The 13,369-nt window shown below is 48.8% G+C and overlaps 1 protein-coding gene across 1 annotated transcript in view; it reads right to left on the bottom strand.

Annotated features, from left to right (window-relative positions):
- MUC4 (mucin 4, cell surface associated) overlaps positions 1 to 13,369 on the bottom strand; it is a 52,474-nt gene that overhangs the window by 15,323 nt on the left and 23,782 nt on the right. The window contains 11 exon segments of the mRNA XM_090278067.1: positions 450 to 658; positions 1,061 to 1,180; positions 2,000 to 2,125; positions 2,290 to 2,469; positions 4,265 to 4,353; positions 5,951 to 6,081; positions 8,962 to 9,120; positions 9,897 to 10,061; positions 10,939 to 11,072; positions 12,374 to 12,526; positions 12,871 to 12,999. Coding sequence (XP_090134193.1) covers positions 450 to 658; positions 1,061 to 1,180; positions 2,000 to 2,125; positions 2,290 to 2,469; positions 4,265 to 4,353; positions 5,951 to 6,081; positions 8,962 to 9,120; positions 9,897 to 10,061; positions 10,939 to 11,072; positions 12,374 to 12,526; positions 12,871 to 12,999 — 1,595 coding nt within the window.

Here is a 13,369-nt window from a genome sequence, read left to right on the forward strand (position 1 = left end):
AGAAAGGAGGCTGCAAAGGACTTAGAACCTGAGCCTTGGATGAAGATGAGGATGATGAAGGGTGTGACAGGGAAGCTTTTCTACCTAACATCTGTGGAGTGCTTAGCAGGGGCCAGGTTCCAAGCTAGGCACATTTCTTTGATTATCTCCTTAAAATCCCACAAGAGCTCCATGGGATAGGTAATATTATCCTCATTTTACTGGAAGAAAACTAAGGCAGTGGAAGTGAACTCATCTTTTCAGTCACACAGCTGATGGAGTCCGGACCCTAATCTTGTGTCTCCAGGGTTGGCTCTCAACCTATACACTTGCAGGAGACATCCTCCCTCCTTCCTCCTTCTCTTTCTCCTCCTGAGCCTTGATTTCCAGCTGAAGATCCCTGAGGACTCTCTAAGGGAACGGGGCGGGGGGAGCAGGGATGAATGTCTAACACCCTCTGCCTCACTCACCGTGATGGGGGCCAGGCTGCTGGTGCTGTACTGAGCAGCAAAGGCAATGAAGTTGGTGGCCTGGGCCGAGCCGGTCTGGGCAGTGCGGCCCTGCAGCAGGAAGGAGGAGTTTCCATCCGTGGCCCTGACCAGCAGGAAGTCCCCCAGTCCATTGAAGGTGTAATTGGCACCATCCAAGGTGGTGATGTGGGGGTCCCCAAACACCCAGGCTGGAAAAAGGAGATACCACATTGGCATGGCAGACAAAGGAAAGGTTTGAGATTCCCCACTGTCACCAGGCAGGGCATTTGCTCAAGTAGACTCAAGCCTGGGGAGGTGTTCATGGCTTATAGAATCCTCCCTGGAAGCCCTCTTGCATTTTAGTGCTCCAACCCTACCCATGTCTGCTCATTAACTCCTACCTGCCCATTCCTGCCCCCCTTCCCCAATACCATGTACAAAGCCCTTCTGTTTGTCACCCACCAGGGACCAGAACCACCTCCACCTTCCCTTGTGATCCCAGCCCTGCCCCAGGCGTCTAGCTAATGCTGCCCTGGTCCAGGTCCCAAGAGGCTACCCTTCCCTAGATGCTCTGTTTTTGGCCCGCTCCAGGGTGGGCTCAGCAGCCTCACCGGGCCTTGGGGGCTGGTACCAAGCACAGCCAATGCGGGGCTGCCTTTGCTGGTACAGGGCGCAGAAGTAGGGCTGATCAGTTTGGTGGCAGCACCAGTCCTGCAGCTCCAGTTCTTGCTCTGTGGAGAAGAGCAGAGTGCTGAGGGGTGTGGAGGCAGGGTGGGGGTGGGACGGGTACTGGGGACCTGCAGAAGCCAGATGGAAGGCTTATGGGGCAGGATGAGATGGGTGGCAAGGGCATGGTTTGGGAATCAGGCACACCTCTGTACAGATCCTGCCCTGCTCAGTAACCTTAGGCCAGAGACCATTTACTGTTTCCCTTGCAGGCTTGCTGCAGCCAAGCCCACAGGGGGGTCGGCACCAGTTTGGAGATAAAGAACTTTCCTTCTTGAAGTGTGGGGTGCTGAGTCCTGCTGTTCTCTGAGTGCTGGGAATGGGAGGGTGTGGCTGACTGTCTGGGACTGCAGGGGCTGCTGGATTACAGGGGGGAGGGGGCGGACACCTATTACCTGCTCCACCACACCTGTGCCCTCCAACTCCTTTGAAGAATTAGTCTCTGAGGGAGATGATTCCATGTCTTCCCCTAGACAGCCCGCTAATATGGGTCCAGAGGAACAGGGTCAGACTAGACCCCTCCATCTCCCTAAAAAGATGCCTCCACTCTGAGTTGGGGCTATGGAGCCAAGTGGAGATGGGGCAAGAGGCACTCAATCACGAAACTCCTAAGATGTCAGCTGGAAGGGGTGTTGGAAGCTGCCTAAGGTTACAAGATCCGGAAATTGAGGGCCAGAGAAGGGAAGGACCTGGGAGGGAATGGGGACAAAAGGCTTCATTCTGTGTGTCCCATTGGTTACTGTGAAGCCCAGGGCTGGTCTCTAACAGGCAAGAGTAGAGAGCTCTAGAAAAAGAGGGGCTCAGATCTCTGTGGACACACATACCAAGCTGCCAAGGACTGTGCACTCTCCAGCCTCGGAGGAGCTCTCCCCATGGCCCGTAGCTGCAGCACACGCCCCCGCACCAGGAGGAGAAGCTGCACAGCTGCCTGCTGCCGAGGCCCCATGAGCCTGCAACGAGTCCAGACTTTACTCAGGCCCAGGAAGCCTGCCGTAAGGACAGGATGGAGGAGGGTTGTTTCTGGGGAGGGACAGGTTATGTGTGACCAGAAGGAGGGTAGGTGGGCTTGTGGGGGACAATGGAGATGCCATAAGAGACGGAAAGGAGGTGTCACCTAGGTAAATGGGTTGGAATCGTAAGTCGCATAGTCCCTGCTCCCAGGAGCAAGGGCAGGAGATGTGGTAGTGGCCCAAGCTGGGCCACTGAGGCTGCCTCTTCAACCGTTGCAGGCACCTGAGACGGTAGTTGGGTCTTTCTTCACTGTGTAGCTTATAGATCTGTAGCCCCCTGAGGCCTGGGGAGCAAAGGAGGAAGGGGTTATCCCAGGGCTTGGGATAACAGGTTCTGCTTTAGCTTTTGGGAAAATCAAAACTCAGAAATGTACCCTCTGCATGCCGCTGTTACCCTCTGCACAGATCTTCCATGGAGAGGACCCAATTCAGATTAGCAGCTCTTCCTCCCCAGAGACCCCTTTGATGCGATCTCCAAAAGCCCTCAAAGCTTGGATCTTAGGGCAAAACCCTGGGACAAGGACTGAGCAAGGAGACCTCACCTGTACCCAACTCAGAGACGAGCTGTGGCCCTGAGCTTCAGTTCACTCCATCCTCTATCACTTGTCTGTCACTCTAAGTGCAAGCACCTTCCAATCCTCCCAAACCAGTTCCTCCCCATGCACCCTATATGTCGGTGAATGATGCCACCAGCCACTAGCCACCTGCTCAGACACTTGGCTTTTGTCCTTGACCCCCAGCTCTCCCAGGCCAGACTTGTCAGTGGCCAAAGCAGCCAGGGTAGAGCCCAATGCTCAGAAGCCAGCTGGGGAGCCACAGAGAAGTTGGTGTGTGATGCTGGGACTTGCTCCAATGCCACAAGGCTGAGGAAGCATCCTTTGTGCCCAGACACCATCCTTAGAAGAGGGAAGAGTGGAAGAAAAAATGCTGATGGGGAGTTTGAACTTTAAGCAGACCTTCAATTAATTGTAAGTTACATACTCCCCACCCCAGCTGCCATGAGTGAGAATGGGGTGCTGCAGTGTCCAACAAGATATAATAGAACATTAGATTTTTAGCCTGTTCTACTCAAAAGAAGTAATCGTCAAGACAACTACAATTTGTTAAGGTTTTGAAAAGAATAATCATTGTTTATTATTATCTGTTTGTATATCTTCTCCACAACAAGCTGGTATCCAGGGAAACATCAGATACTCTCCCCCGAAATACACACACACACACACACACACACACACACACTGTGTCTCTATTGTATTGTGCCCCTTAGATCACAAGCCGATGCATCTTGATAGAAGGGCCCTAATCTGACTGAGCAGCATTCTCCACAAGATGGCACCCATGATTTGACTTAGCTTCTGTTTACCAAAAGTTCTTGCCACAGAACAAATAGACCTAGATTTATGGTTTACAATTTACATTGTTGATTTCTAATGTTAAAATGTCCTTTGTTCTCATTTTGGAAATGATGCTTTCTTTCCCTTTGGGGCCTCTGAACAGTATATTGAACCATGGAAGAGGCCCCATGGGTTTCTTTCTGACACTAAAGTACTAGTTTTCTTACCAGAGTGAAAGTTCTTTGAGAGCAAACATAGTCAATCTTTTCCTTCTTATTTCATATCCCTGGTTCTCAGCACAGTGTTCCAGCATGCAGCAGTTGCTCAATTAAATAATGACCAACTGAATGTCAGACCTCTCTCTTGGTACATTCCCTTAAAGGAACTCATCTGGATTCACATTCCATTTCTGGGACAGGACACTTGGATTGTTGTCCCAACTACCCATTCATATTCCTACTCCCTGCCACACCCCTGTCCTCACTTCCAGGATCTGGGTCCCCACCGAGAGACCTCCTGGGTTTGGCTCATTCCGGGAAGAATAGCGAGCCCCAACCGAGGTACCAGCTGCTACCCGGGCAGTGCCAAGTCTCTATTATATCTGTGCAAGGTCGGTCTGTGCTGGGGACACATTTCTGGATGGTGGAGATGCCAGGGAGTTGCCTCTCTAAGACTGTCATGGCCCACACAGTGCAGGACAAAGAGGATTGAAGTCCAGCTCAAGTGTGACTAGCTGGCACTTAACCTGAGTTGGAATTCAGGAATTGGTCCGGACGATACCTCTCCCACATTGGCTGGAATGTCAGGGGACTGTTTTCATAATGCCCATCTCCACTGCAGGCAAAAGAGAGAACTTATAGGCCTCCATCACACATGGGGAGCTTTGTTCTTGTTTGGCAAGTTGTTCATTTAGCCAACCAGCCAGTCAGTTGCTCCCTCAATCCAACTAGTCATGAGTTATTAGCTGGTCAGACAATTATTCAATCAGTTGGTCAGCCAGCCAGCCAGTGTCACTGACTCCTGCCACTAACCAGGAAAGGGGAAGAGGTGGGTGGGGAGATTAACCCATTCCACCTCTGATCCATAACAGCCAGAAACTGGTCATGAGGCAGGTGTATGAAAACAGCAGAGATCAGGGTACCTTCAGGTTTGCTTCCCTTTAACTAGGGATTGGTGGGGATGGTTAGGTTAAGAGTCAGCCTCTGAAGTTAGGCAGTTATGAATTCAACTCTCAATTGCAGCACTTAGTAATTGGTAAACGTGGGCAAATTACTTAACCTCTTTAATTCTTAGTTTCACATCTGTGTAAGAGATTACAGTAGCAACTACCTCACAGTATTGCAAAGATGAAATGTAGTAACATTTGTAAATTCCTCAGAACTGAAGACCTGATGCGATAGGTGCACCCTCTCCTCACTCTCAGTGGTGGGGTTCAAAGCTCTGCTCCAAGGAGGAGAGAATCCGGAACCAAGCTGGCACCCTCACTCTGGGCTAGTGCATCCTCAGGAACAGTGACTCCTGATCTTTCCTCCCCTTCGACACAGGAGGGTGACTCACACAGTCATGACACCTCGTGGGGAGAGGGCCAGGCACACTCAGAATGGTTTGAAATTCCTAGGTAGTTGGATAATTCCACTCCTTTCTCCTTCACAGCACATTAAAAATCAAGTGAAAGCAGTGTAATTATAGGGGCAATCCCACACACCCTCTAAGGGAAAATAATTTGCAGCAATTACCAGTAACAAATGACACGTGACTTTCACAACTGATTATACACACCAGCACCAGGAAATACTGTGGTTGAGAACTGTTGTGTCAGAGACTAAGCCATCTTCACACATAGAAACCCATGTCCACCTCTATGGCTTTCTCCCTCTGCTCTAGGTCTTTCCCAGTGACCACACACAAGCTATTTGCTGTTGGCCCTGGGTGAGGAGTTAATTCTCTGGCCAGGGGCAACAGAAATCAGAAAGGCAGATTTTGACCTCAGATGTCTGAGTTCAAATTCCTGCTCTGCCACTTCCCAGCTCTGTGACTCTGGGCAATTACTAATCTATTTGTACCTCAATTTCCTTATCTGTAGAATAGGTAATAAATAGCATCTCCTTCATGGGGTTGTTGTGATAATTAAGTGTAATAATGCATATTAAGCATTTAGTATAAATGAAAATCAGAGAAGTCAAAGCTCTGGAAATTATTACATTGTACAGATTCTGAGGGAGGAAAGACAGTGGCAGTGAATAAGGATTTTTTAATGTGAAACAGTGGAAAATAGAGTCTTTTAATGGGAACTGGTGGCAGTGTGAGTCAGAAGCATCAGCAATGAGGAGTCAGCCTGGTCCTGGGGTATGGGAATGTGTGTGCAGTAAAAACCCGGCTCTGCACCACTTCCTATTACCTGCATAGTGCTGACAGCCCCTCCCCATCCTACCTGGAGAAGCCCAAGAGAGCCCAGTTGCCTGGGTGCTGGGTCACATCCCACTTCATCCCACCACTTTGGTAGAGAAACAGGGCAAAGGATCTGCTTCCATCTGTGGAGAGGATGGCCTGGTAGGTGTTGGTCTGAGGGTTCGTTGGAGACAAACAAGGGGATGCCTGTGAGAGACCTGGAGTGATGTCCCTGATGTCCCATCATTCCTCCCACATCCCTACCTTGATGCACACACCTCCTTCTCCTGGCCCACTTACAGGAAAGGAAGGGGCTTAAAATGCTGGACGAGTATAGGACACCTTTTGCTCCTGGTATCAAAGCACTGGCATAGTAGATTTGCCTCCTTTGTGACTTCTTTCCAGGAAGGGGACATAAAAGTCTGGATTAGGAACCAGTTGGGAGACACTTTGGATAAAAATCAGGAACCTGACTTCCGGACAAGATGGAGGCCTTGAAGATAGGCTGTGTCTACCTCCACAACTAAGAAGGAATACAACTACCTCAAAACTAGAGACAGCCAGAAGTTCCAGAAGATAGAGATGCATGGAAGTCCAACAAACAAAGAAATGAAGAAGAAATACTCATCCAGACAGGTAGGAGGAAAGGAGCCGGGGAGGAGAGGATGCAGTGTGGTGGCGGCAGCATCAGTGGCAGTGGCAGGCAGGTGAAAAGCGCAGTCACATATTTTAAAAACTAGGGAGGGACACCTGGGAGCGCTCCCAGCACCAGACCAAAACGCACAGCTCACAGTCCCAGCACTGTGGAAAATAAAGCCTCATTGCTTCTGACTGTGCAAACCAGTGCAGGTTGGGGCAGAGGAAGAAATGGCCAGTCTCTCAGCAGAATCCGCTTGTTTAAAGAGCTCCCACAGTCCTAGAATGTCCGCACACCCACCCACTCTGGGAACAACAGGCAGGGCCCATATAAAAGAGGTGTCTGAAAAAGGGGTGAGGGCTGAGCAAACAGCATTGTACCCCCCCCCCCACATACACCACCACAACGTAGTGAAACAGGTTGCCTGTACTGATGAATCCTTAAGGCTCCGCCCCTTACAACATAACAGGTGTGACAGTTCTACTTAAGACACAGAGGCAAACAAACACAGGAGCCTCTCAGAATGAGGAGACAGAGAATTATGGCCCAAAGGAAGGAATGGATCAAGGTTCCAGTGGGAGAACTGAGCGACAAGGAGATAGCCAACCTAACAGACATAGAGTTCAAAACACTGGTGATAAAGATGCTCACAGGCTTGACAAATATGCTTGAGCATGGCAAACGCATAAGAGAACAAGTGAAGGCTATGCTAAGTGAAACGAAGGAAAATCCACACAAATCCAATGGTGAAGGGAAGAAAACTGGGGTTCAAATCAATGATTTGGAACATAAGGAAATAAAAAACAGTCAACCAGTGCAGAATGAGGTAGCAAGAATTGAAAAAAAATGAAGAAAACTTCCCAAATTTTGTGAAGGAGATGGACATACAGGTCCAGGAAGCACAGAGGGTCCCTGGTGAGCTGGACCAGAGGGGATCACACCAGGTTGCATCATGACTGAGATGCTAAAGGTGAAAGATAAAGACAGAGTCCTGGGGACAGCAAGAGAGAGGCAGAGAGTTGCCTATAGGGGGGTGCCTACAGGACTATCAGCTGATTTCTCAGAGGACACTTTGCAGGCAGGAAGGGACTGGCAAGCAGTATTCAATGTGATGAAAAGCAACCTACAACCAAGATTACTCTAACCAGCAAAGCTCTCATTTAGAAAAGAAGGGCAGATGAAGTGCTTCCCAGACAAGGTGAAGCTAAAGGAGTTCATCATCACCAAGCCCTTATTATATGAAATGTCAAAGGGACTTACTTAAGAAAAAGAAGATCAAAACTATGAACACTAAAACGACAACAAACTCACAACTATCAACAACTGAATCTAAAAAATAAAAAAATCCATTTGAGCAAACCAAAATAGGAATAGAATCATAGGTATGGGGATCATTTGGAGGGTTATCAGCTGGGAGGGGGGAGGGGAAGAAATGGGGAAATGGTGCATGGACTAAGAAGCATAATTGGTTGGTACAAAATAGACAGGGGGAAGTTAAGAATAATATAGAAAAGGGTGACGCCAATGAACTTATATGTACAACCCATGGACATGAACTAAGGGGGGGTGGGATTGCTGGAGGGAAGGGGGGTACTGGGTGGAAGAGAGCAAAGGGAAAGAAATGGGACTACTGTATCAACATAATCAATAAAATATACTTAAAAAAATAGAAGAAGAATCAGGAACTTGAGAATTAGCTAAGACACCAGAGAGCTGGGAGAGGCCTATGCAGTTTCCTTGGGGGCATTTGAGGACATTGTTCAAATGTCTCCTCAACCTGAATAGTGGGGAGGACCATAGCAGGTGAGACTGGAGGCTCTCTGAAGGCGAATGCCAAGTACTGTGCTTGCACAAAGTAGATACTCAATGTATTTGTTGAACCAATGAAGAGACGAGTGACTTTAGACCAGATACGAGGAGGGCTTCTGACTGTAAGAGCTGTGAGTCCCCATAGGGGACTAGGGAGATTGTGTGGTGTGCCCATTTCCATTGGAAGGCTTATAGTTGAGAGTCAGCATTTGAAGTCAGAAAAACCTTGGTTCTGGGGCTGTTTTTTGTTATTTGCTAGCTGTGGGGCCCTGAGTAAGCTGCTTAACCTCTAACCATCATCTTTCTCATCTCTAAAATGTGGATGATATCAGGTTGAGCCATATAAAATTACCAATAGCCAGCCATTTTGACTTACAAAAATTCAGTTTCCTAAATTTCAGTCTCCTGATACCCAGGGCTCTGGGCTGCTGAGTCTGTCAAAGTAAAGATGTGGGGCAGCCTGGTGCATGGTAAATGCTCAGCATCAAGGTGTAGGGGCAGGAGTGCTATAATTAGCAACCTGTCCTTGAGTCAGAGAGGGTTTTAGAAGCCTGGCCCCTCTCTGACTCCCAGATGGTTCACAAGGAACTGTCCATTGGTCCACTCACCCCATAGGTCCACTGGGCAGGGTAGGCAGGGGCGTTGACCCATGTGACCTTTAGAGTCCACCTGGCTTTGTAATTCCAGGTGTTTGTAAACTTTTCAATCCAAGATTCCACCTGCTGGACTACAAGAGGCTTGTAGTCATCATAGAGCATCTCATATTCCTAGGAAAGGAAGACAGATAAGGACAAGGAAATGAGGGTCCCAGCTCAACACCCCCTAGGGACCCCACTTTTCACATGGTGATCCTGATCACTTTAGTCTATGCACATACGATATTCTTCCCTCCTCCAGACCTACATTTTCAGTTAGCTCCTTGGATCAATTCAAATTTGGCAGCAGGGAAGCCTTGGGTATGCAGAGAGGAGAGTCAAGGCCCAGGACCCAGGTCTTATGGACTTGAACTCATGCATCTCTTAGCACAAACTGGCTTGGATAGCATAAACCACCTGTGCCTACTTGAACCTCCCCATGTCCAAACTGAAGGCTCCCCGAGGACAGGCATGTGTTTCTCCATCTTTGGACCTTCTACAGTGCCTTGTCTGTGGCAAGGACACAGTCTACAGTTGCCTGCGAGAGCTTTTATTTCCTGCTCCCACTGATTGGAATCATTTGCCCAATCCAGGAGCACATGCAGGGGCCATGCTTGACTCAGGTATGATAGGGAAGACCCCTACAACCTTACTCTAAACTAAAGCTCAGGATTGCCAGTCCCCATCCCTGTCACCGGCAGGTCTTCTCATGGTTTTTGTCAGGGTATTCCTGAGTTTGTGTAACTGTCCTAATCTGCTTCCTCCCACCCTCATATTTAAGCACCAGTCCCTGCCCAAACTGGGCCCAGCTCTGACAGCAGTGACACGTGTACCACCCTCCACACAGCCTTTTGCCTCTCCTTGCTGGCTTCTAGGGGATCCTGAATGCCATACTTTGAAAGGCCTACCTGGTAAAATATGGTTCCCTCGTGGCTGGAGAAATCAGCATCGTCCCAGAACGGAGCCACCATGGCCAGCTTATCCCTGCCTGTGAAGCCTCTCAGGGGAGGGTGGGGGTAGGAGAAAACCTGGTACTCTGATTCTGGGAAAATGATCTGACCGTTATCTGTGAACTGAGCACAAAGATTCCTCCCATTAGCATTCAGGTAGGGAAGCAGAGCAGCCTTGAGATGGCTCCTCAGAAGTGGGACCCCAAGGGCCTTTCTGGGTAGAATTTCAAGGGTGTCAACACCCTCTGGAAGATCATGTCATCCATCTCCCTGCCTGCTGGGAGAGCCCCTTAATGTAATTCTCACACAAATAGTCTTCACCCTCAGGACATCCCTCCAGTCCTAAGTCCTTTTTAAGGTGGTAGGTCTTGTCCTGCTTCAACAGCAGACCCCATCTATAGACCAGCCTGTCACAGAGCAGGCTCTTCTGGGTAAATCCCCTTGGCCCCATCCTGAAGCTGGTGCCACATCAGATGTGGCTAAAATGACTGAAACCCTTTCTGCTTCACTTTCATAGTGTGTCCTGGCTCAGCCCCTCTCACTTAGACCCACAGGGGCCACAACTGTCATTCCAGGACACATGGGTGCTTGGACCAGAGGACCAGGAAATAATTACAGAAAACATAAACAGCATCAAACATTCGTTTTTCAAATGGAGCTTTGTGTTCATAAAAAGGGCCCCATAGAAACAGTAGGAAGTTTGCTGGGCCCTGGGATCTCTTTGCTGTAGTAAAGACACTTTTGCCCATGTGGGTAGGCAAGGCTTGCCTAGCTCCCTGTCTTCCTTGGCTGATGCTCTGACGTTAAAGACTGTGAATGCAAACTGCGTCAGAGGCAGGAATACAGTAGGTGCCTTACATGCATTGCTTTCACTCTCCCTTCTTTTCTATCAGGACCACAGTCACTGTCACAGGGCCATCTTAAAGCTCTGGAGAGTGAACCAGGGTCTGGGGAACACAGGTCACAAGTCCTGCCCTTTGGGCTGTAGCCGGGGACTCACGTAGAGGAACTCTCGGAGAGAGGAGCCAAATGGGAAGCCAATCTGGGGCTTGAAGAGCTGCGAGGTGAAGTCCACTCTCCTCCTGACGAACTCCAAGTCTCTAGCACGTGGCCCGTAAGGGAACAGGGAAATGCCTGGGCCAGAACAAAAAAGAGCAGGAAGTTCTCATAGGCCCCTACTTTATTCAGGCTGACAGGGATCCCCAGAGAGTTTCCCCGGCTGCCCCTTTACCCTGTCTTCTGTTCCCCTAACTAGGAGCCATCAAGTCCTCTCTCTTCCCCTCTCCATTTGAGTTTACCCCATCTTTTCATTTCACCCCTTAAACTGGTATTGCCATCCTTCCTCAGTTTGGAGAAAACCAGGTCACCCTGTCAAAATACCAGCAGGTTACTCCGCATCTGTTACGGCGCTCACAATTGTTTTAAAGGTGAAAGACAAATCTCCTCCAATGCAGTGAAGTAACTGAAAGATCACTTCATAGAATGAGACATTTCCTGAGATGGTATTTCTTTAGATAAACCTAAAGATGCCCTAGAATTTGTCCTAGGATGCCTTAGAGGTCCTTGGGAAGTTAGAGAATCTGTCCTAAACATTTCTCAAATGGGTCTTCTTTCCATACTCAGTCTTTCTTGGAATTTACAACAGTCTCCACACTGCTCTCCTGGCCTGCGAATCCATCCTCCCTCCACCCCAGCCACGGTAGCACTATTCATAAATGCAAATCAGCCACGTCCTCCCTGGTTCTTGTTATCTACAAGATTCCTGTACATCACAGCCTCACTTCTCAACAGTCTTCACCTCACTTCTAGCAACCCCATATGCTTTGGGGATCTTCTCCCCATGCTATAGTGAGACTGTTTTTCACGTCTATACCTTTATTCCAGGTGTTCAGGTCCTTCTGCTGGCTTGGAGTGTTTTCTCACCCCTAGCTCCTATTAATTCTTTCTAAGGAGGCTCCTCTTCATCTTGAACCCACCCCCACATCCCTTAGGAGTCTTTCATTGTGCGTACCTAATACGCTGGGCTTATTCTTCTAATTGCACCTACGGAGGCAGCAGATCTCTATCTTGCTGGACAGCACCTTGATCATTGTTCTGTCTTTACCTCTTACTCCAGTATCATGTACAAAGCCAGCCCTCAGCACCTGACTCTGATGCTGTCTCATTGTTCCCTACGAGGTCCTTCTGATGTGAAGGAGCAGTCTATGAGCAAGCAGGCTGAAACTGAGATTTCAGTTACATCACCCTATAAAGGAGATGTGGGGAGCAGCTTGATGACTTCCCATGACCCAGAAGGGGCCATGGAGTATCCACAGAACTTACCACAGGGCCCTCATTGGTAGATCCAATCCAGCAGCCACAGCTACAAGCTCCACATCTAGCTCAATTCTCTCCATCTCAGGGTGGAAAAGTCCCAGCTCTACAGTATCACTTACCTTTCTCGGGCTTGATAGGAATTAGGGTAGCCGTTGAGTGTGTGCCTTTGGATGTGCTGGGAGTTCAGGTTGCAAGGGTCTGGGAAGTTGTTGAGGGTAGTAGTGTTGCTGTGCTTCTCTTACTGTCTATACTGAGTGAGGTTGGGATTGTTCCTGGCATGCAGGGAGAGAAAACCAGAGTGGATCTTAAAGTCACAGAATAGTGGAGTGAAAAAGAGTCACAGATTTAAGGAACTGGAAGAGACAACTAGAAACCTTCTTGTCTGTCTTCTGGTCATACCCAAACCACTCTCTGCAGATAAGCAGTTGTCTTGTGGGGCAGAGAGGATGGTGACCTTATCACCCACCACAACCCCATTCACTTCATCTACTTACAGACCTCATCTCAGTCCTAACCTGGTACTGTTAACTCACCATCTTCTCTCAAGCACTCCTCTAGGCCATATTGAGCCAATAGGGCCACTGTAAGAGGCCAACACAGTGGAGTCCCCTCCTACCTGATGTCTCAGTCTTCACAGTAGAGCTTGAGGGTGCTGTGAATGGTAGGAAAGTGCTGGTGCCAGACAGAAGTGTGGGATGGCCTGTGAATATGGTGGTGGAGCTCCAGGCTACTGCAGAGCCAGGGGCTGCTTGAGAGAATAAAGAATTACTGGTTGAAGTATTGAAACTTGGTATGGTCTGAGCTTTTCTCACATTACCAGAAGTAGAGTCAGAGAAAGCATAGCCTGTCAATGGCAATGTGCTCTTAGAATATTTAGATGCTGAAGAAGTATCAGGAGTGGTCTTGATCAAAGGGTAGGTTATAGGTGGAAATGACAAAGTCAGTGTGGATCCAGCTGTGCTGTTATGATTACTCGTAGAACTCAGATATGTTGGCTTTGTAGTAGGTTTGGTTGTGGAGGCTACCATTTGAACAGTTGTATGATGCTCGGAAGTGGGTATGCTTGACTTGCTCACTGTGGGAGTTGGGACTTGCATGGTATCTCTCAAGGAGTT

Source organism: Furipterus horrens, unplaced genomic scaffold (genome assembly GCF_987537825.1).
Source record: "Furipterus horrens unplaced genomic scaffold, mFurHor1.1.pri manual_scaffold_1, whole genome shotgun sequence".
Taxonomy (NCBI): domain Eukaryota; kingdom Metazoa; phylum Chordata; class Mammalia; order Chiroptera; family Furipteridae; genus Furipterus; species Furipterus horrens.